Raw genomic sequence first — 15,762 nt, 5'->3', positions numbered from 1 at the left:
TAAATTATATTTTTTACATTTTTTTACTGGACATGTTTAACCACTTCCCTCCCAACCTATAGTAATATGATGGCCAGGCGAACCTCTCGTCCCTCCTGGAGGGAGTTATATGACGTCCTTCCTGGACTGCGCATTGCATGTGCCTGCAGGGCCACGCTGTGGCAAGGTCTGTCACAGACTGTGTATCTCGGACACGGCCGATGACAGATCTGTGTACTGGCCCTGTTGCCAGTACCATGTGACCTGCTGTGACCAATCACAGCAGGCCACATGACAGTTGTATACAATGGATGGCTTCCTTTCATGCCATCCATTGTATACAAGTGTGTCTAGCTGTGAATGGTCACAATGATCACATGCACAGGCTGGGCCAATCACAGCCCATCTGTGTCATGTGATTATCACAGCTAATCACAACAAAAACTTGAATGAATCAATTTCAGTTAAATGCTTGCTTATAGCAACAAAATTCTTTGCTATAAGCAATCAAATTGTATAAAAAAAAAAAAAACTGATCACTTCCCCAAAGTAGTACAATGTTAATATGGTAACATTATACTACTTTGGGCATAGTGTAATAATATGAAAAATAAACGTTAAAAAAAGAGAAAAAAATGTAATATAAAATAAAATAAAAAAATCAAATTTCTTCCCTGATAACCGCCACACCAGTTATATGCTGATGCTGTACTGCACTGGTGACAGTATGTAAAAATAATAGTTTTTTTAATTTCTTCATTTTCCATCAAATTATGACAAAAAAATTACAACTTCAAAAAACTCACCATGCCTCTTATAAAATACGTCGGACTGTCTACTTTGCAAAAAGGGTCGTTTGGGGGATATCTGTACTGTTCTGACATTTTTGGGCCTCAAGAAATTAGATTGGCTGTCACTACTTCAGGATTGATCAATTTTCAGATATATCCCATAGTTTGTGAACTCCATAAATTTCCTACAGATTAAATAATAAATACTGGTTTGAGCTATTTTCACCAAAGAAATGTAGCAGAATACATCCTGGCCTACATTTATGAAGAACAATTAATTTATTTGCAAACTTTTATAACAGAAACAAAGAAAAACGTGGAGATCACTAGAGCAACAGCATCTGCTTCAGTGATTTCCAGCTCCTGTGGACATTGGCCAGGTATGGTATATACAGTATATCCAGTTCTGTTGTTGAAGAATCAACTGGCTATAAATTCACATCTCATCAAACAGTTTACAGCAAGCGTTATCTCTGATTGGTAGTTATGAGTCATTGAACTATTCATAATATTCCTTATTACAAATACTAATATGCTTTGCCTTCGAGTGTTTACTGTGGATATTGATTACATAAAGTAGAACCATTTCAGTGTGATGCAACAGCTAAATATTTAAGTGGTGATGTATTCTGGCACAATAATTATAATACTGATGTCATCCCATTGAGATACTCAGAAATATGATTTCCCTATGTAAGCATGACATAATGTTTATTTCCACCTGTGTAAGGTGTAAAGTGTATGCTGCCTAAGATGGCCAAACAGCTCGTGTCATCTAATTTCTGCTGAGTAAAGCTGTGGGTGGCCCCAGCGGCACCACCTGCCTCAACAAAAGTCAATTCTTAAAATTGAGTTTTGTCAAAGCAGTTGGGTTGAAAATAGTGGGCTGAACAATGATGGCCTGCAAATCAGATGCCATCACTGTTCAGGTATTCAGCAAGTGGTGAATACAGTAGCCAACAGGGAAAATTCCTTCATCCTTGCTGCTAGAGTGGATGGAGAATCAATTGACATCACTCATTTGGCTATGACTCGTTTCTCTGAGTGGATTCATTTTATTTTTTCTATCTATCTCTCGTAAACAATTTAAGAAAGCTTCATTGTAATTTTCTTTCAAGATCAAATCAATATTATTTTCATCCATTGTCACGGGACCCTTCAATGGCATGGGACCCATAGGCCCGTACCTATTCAGTAATCTGGCACTGGCTGGGCAGATACTTTAAAGCTATGAGAATTATAATATACATACACACAGTTCAAAAGAAAGGCAAGCAGACATTTTAAAGTAAAGGCACATACCACTCTGCAGAAAATGCAGAAAATGCAGATATGAAGACCATTCCTCCACCTACAGGTTCGTACCGAGGTATTGAGACATGTACAACCATGGCAAATTACAAAATAAAAGGGACAGGAGACCAGGGGCAGAGCTAGGTTAGTGCTTGGGGGTTCTGAAGCACCCCCAAAGTTTTCTCCAGCACCCTCAAAATCACCGACAAAGATGTACCTGCCTGGATCACTCACAAGGCTCTGCAAATTTGCATCAATCCACCCAGGATCGATGCAAACTTGCAAAGCAATAAGACTGAGGAGGGACTCAGAGGTGCTGTATCCCTACACAGCAAGTCCCGTCTATCACAGCAGAGAAGGGAGGAGGCAGGGGATGTGCATGGCAGCTTGTACACTTGTTTTGGAGAGCAAGGAGGTAGTCTCACATTGACCCATTGTAATACTACAATTGTAATACTACAACCTGCCTGTGCTCTATATGGTTGCCTCTCTATTGACTCAGCAAGCAAGGAGAATTTCAGTTCATGTGTTGCTACTGTTGGGTGTGGACCATTTCATGTACAATATTCACCCCCGAACTCACTCTGCACTGTGTAACCCACTTCTGAAATCTGCTTTCTGTACACAGCACACTTTTGAACACTACACTCTGTACGCAGCGCACTCCTGAACGCTACACTCTGTACGCAGCGCACTTCTGAATGCTACACTCTGTATGCAGCGCACTTCTGAATGCTACACTCTGTACGTGGCACACTCTTGATCCCTGCATTCCATATGAAACGCACTTCTAACCTCTGCACTCTGCAAGTAGCACCATCCTAAACTCTGCACTTTGTGCTTAACATACTGCACACAACGTAATGCTGCATTCTGTACGCAGCACACTTCTGAATGCTGCATTCTGTATGCAGCACACTTCTGAACACAGCACATGTCTGAATGCTACATTCTGTACACAGCACACTTCTGAACGCTGCAATCTGTACACAGCACACTTCTGAACACTACACTCTGTACACAGCACACTCTTGATCCCTGCATTCCATATGAAACATACTCCTAAACTCTGCACTCTGTAAGTAGCACCATCCTAAACTCTGTACTTTGTGCTTAACACACTGCACACTCCTGAACCCTGTATTCTGTACATAGCAAACTCCTGAACCCTGAATTCTGTACGCAGCAGACTACTGAACTCTGTATGCTGTATGTAGCACTCTCTTGTACCTGCACTCTGTACACACGGCACTTATGAACTCTGCACTCTGTATGTAGTGCACTCCTGAACCCTGCACCTTGTGTATAAAACGTACTCCTGGTATTTAAAAATGCCCTTTTAAGATCCTCCCACTGTTAGTGCAGTTTGGACAGACCCACCATTTGATGTGGCATGCTTTACTCCTTAGGGAACAGGGTTTTTTTTATTGTGGAGGGGAGTTGTTGAGTTCCTGCACCTATTCTTTGAGAAAAAAAACCCTGACCACCAGTATACAAGAGAACTGACCACCAGTAATCAGGGGCACGCTGACCACCAGTATGCAGGGCCACTGGCTACCAGTACACAGAGAGCATACTGATCACCATTGTACAGGGGGCACACTGACCACCATTGTGCAGATGCACATGTATGTAATGGGGCATGCTGAGAAACTAATGTTGTATGCAGTCTTGAGCTCCATACACTATATAGTGCTGACAGCTTCACTCTATATGCTATGTCATAGGTTGCACAATGATGGGGTCGCAATGATTGCTATACTGCTGGGTGTGTAATAGTGTGCAATGTTGGGGGTTATAGTGTTGTGTTGGGGGGTTTATTATTGTGTCATGCTGGGGGTTTACTATTGTATTGTGATGGGGTTTAATTGTGACATGCTGATGGTCAATTATTGTGCAATGTTGGGGATTAATTATTGCGCAACATTGGGTGTTGATTGTGCTGTGCGGGGGGGGGGTTAATTACTGTGTTGTGCTTTTTTTAATGCAAAACCAGTGTGAAGTGTTCAAACCACATCCACTCTAGTGAAAATTAAACCATAAACATGAACATGTATAAGTGCAAAAAACATAAAATAATCACTTGACAGTAAGGGTAGAAATAATAATCCCATAAAATCTCTTCAGAAATATTGGTGAAAAACGGATTATCCCCAGAGGAGAGGATATACAGTCATGGCCGAAATTGTTGGCACCCTTGATATTTCTCCAGGAAATCATGTATTTCTCACGAAACGTATTGCATTAACACATGTTTTGCTATACACATGTTTATTCCCTTTGTGTGTATTGGGACAAAACAAAAAAAGGGAGGAAAGAAAGCAAATTCGACATAATGTCACACAAACCTCCAAAAATGGGCTGGACAAAAGTATTGGCACCCTTTCACAACTGCGGATAAATAAGAATGTTACAAGCATGTGATGCTCCTGTAAACTCACCTGGGGCAAGTAACAGGTGTGGGCAATATAGAAATCACACCTGAAAGCAGATAAAAAGGAGAGACGTTCACTTAACCTTTGCATTGTGTGTCTGTCTGTGCCACACTAAGCATGGACAACAGAAAGAGGAGACGAGAACTGTCTGAGGACCTGAGAACCAAAATTGTGGCAAAATATCAACAATCTCAAGGTTACAAGTCCATCTCCAGAGAACTAGATTTGCCTTTGTCCACAGTGCGCAACATTATCAAGAAGTTTGCAACCCATGGCACTGTAGCTAATCTCCCTGGTCGTGGACGGATGAGGAAAATTGATGAAAGATTGCAACGCAGAATAGTCCGGATGGTGGATAAGCAGCCCCAAACATGTTCCAAAGACATTCAAGCTGTCCTGCAGGCTCAGGGAGCATCAGTGTCAGCGCGAACTATCCGTCGACATTTAAATGAAATGAAACGCTATGGCAGGAGACCCAGGAGGACCCCACTGCTGACACAGAGACATAAAAAAGCAAGACTACAGTTTGCCAAAATGTACTTGAGTAAGCCAAAAGCCTTCTGGGAAAACGTCTTGTGGACAGATGAGACCAAGATAGAGCTTTTCGGTAAAGCACATCATTCTACTGTTTACCGAAAACGGAATGAGGCCTACAAAGAACAAAACACAGTACCTACGGTAAAATATGGTGGAGGTTCAATGATGTTTTGGGGTTGTTTTGCTGCCTCTGGCACTGGGTGCCTTGACTGTGTGCAAGGCATCATGAAATCTGAGGATTACCAAAGGATTTTGGGTCGCACTGTAGGGCCCAGTGTCAGAAAGCTGGGTTTGCGTCCAAGATCCTGGGTCTTCCAGCAGGACAATGACCCCAAACATACGTCAAAAAGCACTCAGAAATGGATGGCAAAGAAGCGCTGGAGAGTTCTGAAGTGGCCAGCAATGAGCCCAGATCTAAATCCCATTGAACACCTGTGGAGAGATCTTAAAATTGCTGTTGGGAAAAGGTGTCCTTCCAATAAGAGAGACCTGGAGCTGTTTGCAAAGGAAGAGTGGTCCAAAATTCCGGGTGAGAGGTGTCAGAAGCTTATTGATGGTTATAGGAAGCGACTGATTTCAGTTATGTTTTCCAAAGGGTGTGCAACCAAATATTAAGTTAAGGGTGCCAATACTTTTGTCCAGCCCATTTTTGGGGTTTTGTGTGACATTATGTCATATTTGCTTTTCTGCCTCTGTTTTATATTTGTTCCAATACATACAAAGGGAATAAACATGTGTATAGCAAAACATGTGTTAATGCAATACCTTTTTTGTGTGAAATACTTGATTTTCAGGAAAAATATCAAGGGTGCCAACAATTTCGGCCATGACTGTACCTTACCCTCACTAGGAGGGGAGATGCCTTTTTGACCTGCCTTTATACACGGTTCAATATATGAAGGTGAGGATCCATCTATAAATCACAGATATTACGGTGCTGCACACTGTTTGAAAGACTTACAGCACTGGCATAGTGGGCTCAATCACCAGTAGGAAACCGCTTTTCACCAATATTTCTTCATGGGATTAATATATCTACCCATACTGTCAAGTGATTATCTTATGTTTGTTGCACCTATACATGTTCATGGTTTAGTTTTCACTACAGTGGATGTTTTTTGTGCAGCGCAACACTTCACACTGGTTTTGCATTTATTGTTTATGTGATGAGCACACACTATATGTGTTTGCAGCAGCTCAATATTTTGGTTTGTTCAAAACAGTTTATCATTGTTTGGGTAGTGCACAAATTTTTTGTTTTGGATAGAGTGGAGATGGATTAGAACCCCTGTCCATTTTTATTGCTGTGTCCCCGTTAAGGAGATTGACCCACTCTACTTGCCCTAGTTATCGTCATCATTGAAAGTAAAGAAAATCCCAAATTTTGGGTAGTCTCCAGAAAAGTAATAGAGGGAAAATCTTCTAGTTCTGGTGATCTGGGGGTCAGCAAGAGATTCCCTTAATTTGCAGGGATCTCCTCCCACTTCCTCTTTGGCTTTGGGGCAGGAAGTGAAGGGACATCTCACAGATGGTGAAAAATAAAAATCTGACAGGGGTTATAACCCTCTCTTTCTCTACCCAATATGGAAAAAAAGGTTTGCCTATAGTTCTACTTTAGGTAATGAACCTTGGTTAACTACTGTACTGTGTTTTACCTTGGGTTAATTATTGTAGTTTGCTGAGAGTTAATTATTTTGCTGTGATGGGGGGTTATGATTTCTGACTGCAAATGGGCCTTTTTTATTCCCATGGTCTCTTCAGTTCATCGCAGGTCTTATTTCGTTTATACAAAAGGAGAATAAGTGTCACACTACAGGCCATAGACCATGTAGAAAAGCTTGCTTTCCGGCCACACCTACTAGTGGGCCACACCCACTTTTGACCACACCCACAAATGTGTGATAGGCTTTGCACACTGCATCAGCACCCCCCCCCCCCACACACTCGCACTTCCAGCACAGCACCCCCCATAAACTTGTCTGTAGCCGCCCCTGCAGGAGACTGACCAGGTTTATTACACCCCAAATAAAAATAGCAGACCTCATTTAGAATAAGTGTATGAATTTATGGTGTTCACTAATGACTCTTTACCCAGATAGACCATTGTCACTGTGCTACCCCCAATCCACAGATCTTTATGGGCACACAGCACTATACTATTTGTTTTAAACATTAGCTCCACATTTGTTGAGGAAAAAAAAACATTCCCTCTGGGTGATTAATACACAGTACATTGCAAGGATTTTTAACAAACTTTGTTGCAGATTCCTACCTTTTGTTATTCAGAAGAAATAGCTGTTTGCTTTACCGTGTCCATGTGCAAAGTGAATCTGTATGAGAGGGATTTTAAATTTACCAATCAGCTGCTGCACTTGCTGGGCTCTAATGAGGAAAGTGGGCAGGGTCTGCATCCCTTTAGACATGATTTCCCTTTGGGAATACCTCACCAAAAATGGCATTTTTTTTGCAGACGGTGCCCAAAATCTAACTTGCATTTTAGTGCAGTCTTCTGGGAAAAATCAGGAGGCCAATAACACAAGTAGGAAATAACATTTGAAAGAGTGAGTACGCAATGTATGGAACGCCTCCAGGCTGCCATATTGCATTGAATGTTCCAGAAAATTACAGCGCTGCATATTGAAAAGGAAAAAGGTATTTTTTAAGTGTAGTTACCCTTTAAGTAAATCAGTGTAATCTCAATTATGTTTTGTCACTTTAGACCAGAAGGAAAAAAACCTGAAGGCTTGCAGGCACAAGATCGGAAAGGAAGGCAGAATATAGGAAGTATAACAAGATTACTAAACAAAAATTCCCCAAAGTTTTCTGACCGAGGCCAAGAAGATCTATGCACCCTTTACTCAATTTTCAACCTGCAGGAAATTTCATGAAGTAGTAAAGAACATGTTTACTAAGAAGATTAGGTATGTACCAAGGAAAGATTATGAAGGGTTTCCTCCTGTTTTTACCAGCATTGGCAGAGAGCTGATGCGTGTTCGTCCTTTAGTCCATTAACTGCCACGAAGGTTTGATAACTCAATGACAAAGCTGAAATAAAGTGCTAAGTGGAGTTGAACTATGAACATTAAACTATTTACATATTCATAACAAGCCCCAATCACTCTTCCAGCTGCCTGTACTGTCAAGTAATTCATGCTCAAAGATCCTCAAAGATTACAAGCAAGTCCCCATTCAGACTGGGTGGACTCCGTTTAGATCAGCAGGGAATCTCTCCACCAATTCCCTGCTGAGCAGAGCAGATTAGGCAGATGAACCATCCATGTCTGCTCAGTTTATGCAGAGCAGAGACAGAAACAACCTGCTCTATGGGAGGTCGGGTGTAAACAGGCTCTGCTGTCCGTTTACACCTGACTGCCATCTGATCTAATCCACGTAGACAGAGGGGAACGAAGAAGACTGGATTGGAAGTAGGCGAGTGTAAGCGACCCAAGTCCATTTACACTAGCTGGTCCATAGGGCTGAAAGGAGGGTCCAATCAGGTCTGCCTAAAAAACAGACAGGTGGTACTGATTGGATCAACCATGTGGAAGGGGCCAAAGGCACTGAAGTTTTTTTTTTTTTACAATTTAGAAACCCCTGTTGTGTGTTTACATTAGAGGGCTGGCAGGTTTGCAAGATTCTATTGCAATTTAAAGGAGTATGAGAATATAATTTCAGTGCCTCTGTTACAGTGATTGAACTTAGGAGCAGGGGCGGACTGACCATTTGTAAACTCGGGTCAGTAGGGGGCCCCATGAGATGCCCCTGGTACCTTTTTCATAGGCTTTTTTGAGTTTGGGCAAGGGAACAGGGGCCCCATGATCCCCTATTGCCCTATGAGTTGTCAGTCCGCCCCTGCTTAGGGGACCTATTTCTCCACAATATCTACAGCTACAGAGGTGAAGTAGGGCTTACCTAAGGACTCATTCACACAGGCACTGAGCTGCATGCAGGAATTTCATGTAAAGCAAAATGTATACATAGCAACTGTATGGACTCACCCGTACAGCTGATTTTGACAGGTACACAGGATGGGTGCATGGACCCTGACACACGTGTTCCTGCATAGCCGTTAAAAACTCAACTGTGTGGGTGAGTCTGTACAACCCCTGCATATCTGATCACGTTATATGGGCTGCTAGCATGCAGTAGTAGATAGCTAGGATCAAAAATGCCATTGTGAATGAGCCATTAAAGTGTTTTAACTTCTTGTTCAGAATTTATAAACAGTGTGCATAATCTGGGCACAAGCTTACTTGAATCTTGACCTAGGGCAGTGTTTCTCAACTCCAGTCCTCATGGACCCCCAACAGGTCATGTTTTCAGGATTTCCATTATTTTGCACAGGTGATTTGATCAGTTTCACTGCCTTAGTAATTACCACAGCTGTTTCATCTGAGGGAAATCCTGAAAACATGACCTGTTGGGGGTCCATGAGGACTGGAGTTGAGAAACACTGACCTAGGGAAACAATGATGTCCAATGTATGGCCTAAGATTAGTATCTACAGAACTCTCCAGGTTCAAATCACTCATCAATAGAAAAGAACAGGTATTTGGTGACTGAACTGTAGAGAAAAAAAAAAATAAACCACACATGCCTGCTATTGCTAATCTGTCATGCTGATTCAATGGCTTCAATACTTTGACTCAGTGACCAAATGAAAGTGTATAGGTTAAGGGCATATTCATAAATCAGTAAATCTTGACATTCATCAGAAATCCATATCAGGTCAGTCTTCCTGGCTAATGTGCTTTAAAATGAGAGTGATTGAGTCACCATCAGTGAAGGTTTGTTAAAATTCATGTTCACTGCTTTATAAATATGCCAGCCTGTCACTGGTAGAGGACATTTTCTATACCACTCACTTCTGTATGCTAGCATGAGCATCCAGGGAATGTGCCTCATTGGTTTGATGAGTGTCCCGGGACCAGGTTCAGATGCCGCGACTGTCGGCATTTACTGGAGTATTCCAGAGGCAGTTTCTATCCCCACGCTGTTGTTACTTTATTTTTGAGTTTCTATCCCCACCTGCTGCCTGTCAGACCTGTGTAGCACTGGGCTGAGTGAAGCGATCCAAAATCCTTGGCTCTGTGCTGCACAGATCTGACAAGCGGAGCTGCATGGATGAGACTGCAGGAGGCAGAGAAAAAAAAAACAAAACATTCTACCCAAAAGAATGGACCCTTAAGAGGTGAGAGCTGAGGAGGGAAGGAGGGAGCCAGTTATGCAGAGCTGTGGATGTTCTGCAGAGGTCAGAGCTGGACGTGGGGGGTGGTAGATTGGGCAAAGCGAGAGGTGTGGGCAGGGTGATGTGTACAGAGTGCTGGGGGGGGGGGTTAGCCTTGACCACACCCATTATTTGGCAACACTTTACTTCCTGAGAATGGTGGGATTGGAGGTGGGAATGGTGGTGAGGTTGGAAGCAGGGAGCTGACTTGGGAGGGTGGGTTCCTGCGCCTTTTCTCTGTGAAAAAAAAAAATGCCCATTAAAGGCTCTTTGAAAATGAGTTTTTAAAAAAATCAGATCAGATCCCTCCCCAAAGATTCTGGCCAACCTTGTTGGCTCCCACACAAGTTTCTCATTAATTACCATTATTCAATCCGACATGTTCAAACATGGGAATAGAGGGCCTGTCTGATGTGTCTTCTGATTTTGTGACCAACGCCTCTTTTATGGCATCATATCCATTTATTACAACTGTCTTTTCAAAGAATATGTTGAGGCTGAATATGTCTCCATACTGTGTCCGCAACTGAAATAAAAAAAAAATATTATATATAATATATAAATATATAAAATATATAACCGTATAGGTTCTGTGTACTTTTCATTAAAAAGGGAACAATTTCAGATGAAGAATACCTAGATCTACATCAAGCACTGCATGCAAAGATTATGAAGAAACTAAGGTAGATTACTACAACTTGTGAAAGATAAATGAATGAGAAACAGAACAATGGGTGAGCTCCATTGTTACTGTACAGTGCATACAAATGTATAGTATGTATTGTTTGTACTGTATGCACAGTAGCACAGCTCACAGATCATTCTGTTTTTTATCCTTTCTTCTTTCACAACTCACTCAATTCTTCTGTGGTTTCTTCACAATACCATCAATATATACAGAATTTGTAAGGAAAGCATGACACCTACTATTTCCACCACCATCTCTCACATCCTCGTTCCCCGGGAGCACGGAGAGAAATATGTTAATTTGGGATAGTTATACCATATTTAAACCCAAAAACAAAAATGTTATATACTGCAGCTTACCAGCTCATAGATGTGGTTGCTATATTTTTTTAATCTTTTTTCCCCAGCAGTCCTGATAGTAACAGATTTGCTGTCTTAGGGAGATAACGCTCACCACCCTACTAGATCAGAACAATAGAAACAAGATAGGGCTAGAGCAACTTCAACAAAAAATAAAAATAGAAAGATACATCGTGTCAACTTCCCCTCTCAGGCTCAGTGAACAGCAATCCGTTTTTCAACCACTTGACCTCCGTAAGATTTACCCCTCTTCATGACCAGGTCATTTTTGCGATACGGCACTGCATTATGTTAACTGACAATTGCACGATCATGCAACACTGCACATAAATTAAATGTATGTCGTTTTTTTCCTACAAATAGAGCTTTTATTGGTATTTGATCACCTCTGGGTTTATTTATGGCGCTGTAAATAAAAACACCGACTTTAGGCCAAAATTTATTCTGCTACATATTTTGGGTAAAAAAAAATCCCAATAAGCAATAAGCAAATATTGTTTGTGCAAAAGTAATAGCATCTACAAATAGCGGTATATATACACTGGAATTTTTTTTAATATATACAAGTAATACAAGTAATAGCAGCGATCAATGACTTATAGTGGGATGGCAATATTGCGGTGGACAGTCTTACACTAGCTGACACTTTGTGGGAACCAGTGACACTAATACAGTGATCAGTGCTAAGAATATACACTGTATTAATGAAACATGTAAAAATTACGCAGAACATCCAGCGCTCCTCTACTGTGTAACAACAATTAGTCCATGGATAAACACACTAAGAGCCTGTCATATAGCAGCAATTACTGTAATAGTAGATGAATGGTAGAGGAGTGGATGAAGGGATGAATGGATGGATGGATGGAACGTGGTTCACCTCTGCAGCTCCAGTGAGATCTGGGCAGGATCACCTCATAAGGCAGTTAACAGCAAAAAGCAAAGCGCTGAGGTTAAGGCTCCATGCACACTGGGTGTTTTTTTGGCGTTTGCCAATGATACCTATGATAAAAAGTTGCTGTGGTCGATCTGGCTCTATTTCTCCTCCTCTTTGATGCTCCGAGATATGTGTTCCCCTATCGTGCCCTAATGGAGTTGAGCCTTGCTACTCCAGTTCATTTTGAAATGCTCTCCAGTTGGGACTCGTGGCTCGCTCCTGGTTGCCAGCCGCGGGGCCACTCCGGTGAGGTCCTGGTAGGAGACCTCTTTGACCCTGCTTTTGCCGTTCCCGTCTCCTGACCCTCTCTCTTCTTGCCCTTTATTTTTTCTACAACTAACTTCTCTCTTTTCTTTTTATACTTTTTTATCTTTTTTCTTAGTTTGGGTTAGACACTTAGTTATACGGAGTTATTTCATTTTGTTTCATAAGTCTCACCTGGGGATTCCCCCCTTGAAACCATGTTTTTATATATCTCCGTAATATATGCTGTTGATCCTTTCATCTTCCCATTGTATGGAATCACTTTCACCCACCCATATGGATCATCTCCATATCTGTGATATCTGTATGTTCATTTATTTGTATATGTTATCATTATTTCTAATGTTTTGTTCTGTTAAATTTGATCCGAAAATATAATAAAGACAAATTTGCCTTTAAAAACATGAGTTGTTCAGTTTTTTTTTTGCATTAGCATTTAGTGGCGTTTTCCCATGTTTGCGTTTTTTTTAGTAAAAGTTTTTTATGTAAAAAAAATCCAAAAATGGCGGTTTGCGGTGTTTTTCAGGGTTAGAGCGTTTTTACAGCTAAATAACTCCTCTAGAAACCCACTAGTCCTGGGGGGTTTTTTCCAGCCAAAAAACATTGATTATAGTCTAGGTGTGCATGGACACATAGGATAACATGCTGGGGGGTTTACTGGCTGTAGAAAAAACATCAAAAGCCAAAAACAGCCGCTGTAAAAACGTCCAGTGTGCATGGGGACTAATACTAAGCTAAAAACACCTTTATTAAAATCTGCACACTTGCATATCAGAATTCACCAATCCACCAGTGGATAATGACACAGCAGGTTGAAACACCAGATCTGATCTGCTGAAGGTACACAAAGGCAGTAAATGGCCACCAAACAGGCATCAGCAGGGGCTCCAATGGGCCAGCAGATGGTGTAGATAAGAGCTGGTGACGTCTACAGCCGCACAAGGAGGGTGTTGGAATCCTTAGGTGATTTCAGGGGGGGGGCAAGCATAGCTCGTTTCAAGGGTCTCAGCCCTCTTTTTCAAATGTATCACAAGGTGATGTTAGAGTGCCACCAACAGATGAAGCACCAAAAAGAAGCAGCATCAAGAGTGGGTGCACAAAGTGGAAGTGTCCACGGGAGCAAGAAGTAAGTTGAACTGCTCTTTAATGGTAACCTGGGCAAAAACAAGCATTGGGGGAATCCCCACTGTAAGGGGGGTTAATACATTTCTACATTAAAGCCATAAATCAAAACCCAATGTCTTATTTAGCATTAGGGCTCATGTACACTGCAGCTGATAAACTCATGTTTAGGAACTGTTCAGCGTTTTTTTCAGCAGCCCCTGAACACACCCTAATGTTCTCCTATTTGTCCATGTACACATCTTCATTTACAGTTGTTTACAGGCATTTGAGTTTACAGTCATTTTTTGAACGCAGGAAACTTGTGCTCAGCAGTCGATTTTATCAGCAAAACGCTTGTAATTGTAGCTAAACATGGCAAATTGCATTTATAAGCATTTGCGTCTGAAAATGTTTTTTAACTCTTCCAGTTCCTGATGCTGTCCAGAGCCTTTTTTCATCATGAAAAATGCATGCAAAGTGTTTTCAAGGTACTCCTAGGGACAAAACACTGAACACAGGATGTTCCTACCAAGCTTGTCACACATTGTAATGACCATTCACACCTCAAATTCTTCAGGAAGACCCCCTGCCAGGTGACCTTAATAACTTCCTCCACCAGACACCTTACCACCCTTGGAAACAAAAGAAATATTAATGAGCAACTCACACCAAGCTAATGTCAACACATACTGCTGTCTCTGCTTCTTCTCTCTGTATTTCCCTTAAACAGTCTGAAATGGTTAATAATTTACCACTTTTCAGTGCATTCTGGGCATTTGGGAGGTTCTCCTGTGCTTATCTTTAAAAAACGCTTCTAAGCGCAAACGCACATAAGCGCGCTGTGCAAACGCAGCTAAACAGACGTTTTTTAACCTACGTTTCCCAACAGTCAGTTTCCATCGTTCAGAAGTGTCCCGTGTACATGGGGCCTTATGGTGTTAATAGTATTATAGCTTTTTTTTACCTTTGATAAACTTTCTGGAAAGTTGTTGAAATCCACATGGAAAATATTTCCAATCAGAGGCAGAGGGAAGGGTCCTGGAGGGTAGTTGGCTCATCTTCTGTTCTTTACCCAAACAGCCACCAGAGCAAGGACAGCGATTGCAAGTCCTAGAAGTGTTGTGGTCCACACAGACGGCATACTCAGAAGCTGTATATTTAAATGTGATCTCTCCCCAGATAGACTTTACTTTCTAAATACAAAAATTACAATCTCTTAAAATGTAAGGCAGATGGTGACTGCATCTGACCTAATCTGTACTTCTAAAATCCTAGCAATGAATACCAACCCATGTTGAACTACAGACTTATACAGACTTTATCAGCAGGCCAGGGGGAAAAAAAAAAAAGAGAAAAAGTTTCCTCCTTTGTTGGCTGTATTCCAAGCCCTTCCCTGTTCCCAGCAGCTGTTGTGCTACAATAAAACACTGCATACAACAAAACCTTTTCTAGTTCCTCTATGCAAGACCTCTCAAATTCCTAGAAGTTTGGAGTGACTCATCTAAAGTTTTTCCCCCTTCAGACTAAGTTAAAACAAATCTTAATCCCTGTACATAGTTTTGAAGCTTTGACATGTTTTAACCACTTGCCCTCCAGAGGATTTACTCCCCTTGCTGAGCAGGCCATTTTTTGCGATACAGCACTGCATTACTTTAACTGGCAATTGCACGGTCATGCAACACTGCAACCACATAACATTTATGTCCTTTTTTTCCCTACAAATAGAGCTTTCTTTTGGTGGCATTTGATCGCCTGTGCATTTATTTTTTGCGCTATAAACAAAAAAGACCGACAATATTGAGAAAAATAAACAATATTTTTTACTTTTTGCTATTAAACATGTCCAGTAAAAACATTTAAAAAATCTAATTTCGTCATAAATTTAGGTCAAAATGTATTCTGCTACATGTCTTTGCCAACAAAAAAAATCCCAATATGTGTAAATTAATTGGTTTATTTGAAAGTTATAGTGTTTACAAATGGCTGTATAGATACTGGATTTTTTTTTTTTGGTTTTTACTAGTAATGGCAGCGATCAGCAACTTACAGCAGGACTGCGGCAGGCATTCTGACACTGGGGGAAACTGACTTGGTGTCACTGACATCCCCAGTGACACTAATACAGTGATCAGTGCTAATAAAAAGCAC

The 15,762-nt window shown here is 41.2% G+C and overlaps 1 protein-coding gene across 1 annotated transcript in view; it reads right to left on the bottom strand.

Annotated features, from left to right (window-relative positions):
* LOC149460431 (cytochrome P450 2D20-like) overlaps positions 1–14,908 on the bottom strand; it is a 46,965-nt gene extending 32,057 nt beyond the window's left edge. The window contains exons 1-2 of the mRNA XM_089679701.1: positions 14,579–14,908; positions 10,626–10,788 (exon numbers count right to left, since the gene is read on the bottom strand). Coding sequence (XP_089535827.1) covers positions 10,626–10,653 — 28 coding nt within the window. The 5' untranslated portion in view covers positions 10,654–10,788; positions 14,579–14,908. The remainder of the gene's footprint in view (positions 1–10,625; positions 10,789–14,578) is intronic.
* Between the last annotated feature and the right edge of the window lie 854 nt (positions 14,909–15,762).

This window comes from Staurois parvus, unplaced genomic scaffold, assembly GCF_062004578.1.
Source record: "Staurois parvus isolate SC_StPar_1 unplaced genomic scaffold, SC_StPar_1.0 ptg000230l, whole genome shotgun sequence".
In the NCBI taxonomy this organism is placed as follows: Eukaryota; Metazoa; Chordata; class Amphibia; order Anura; family Ranidae; genus Staurois; species Staurois parvus.
This window is presented reverse-complemented; position numbering and strand designations above follow the sequence as displayed.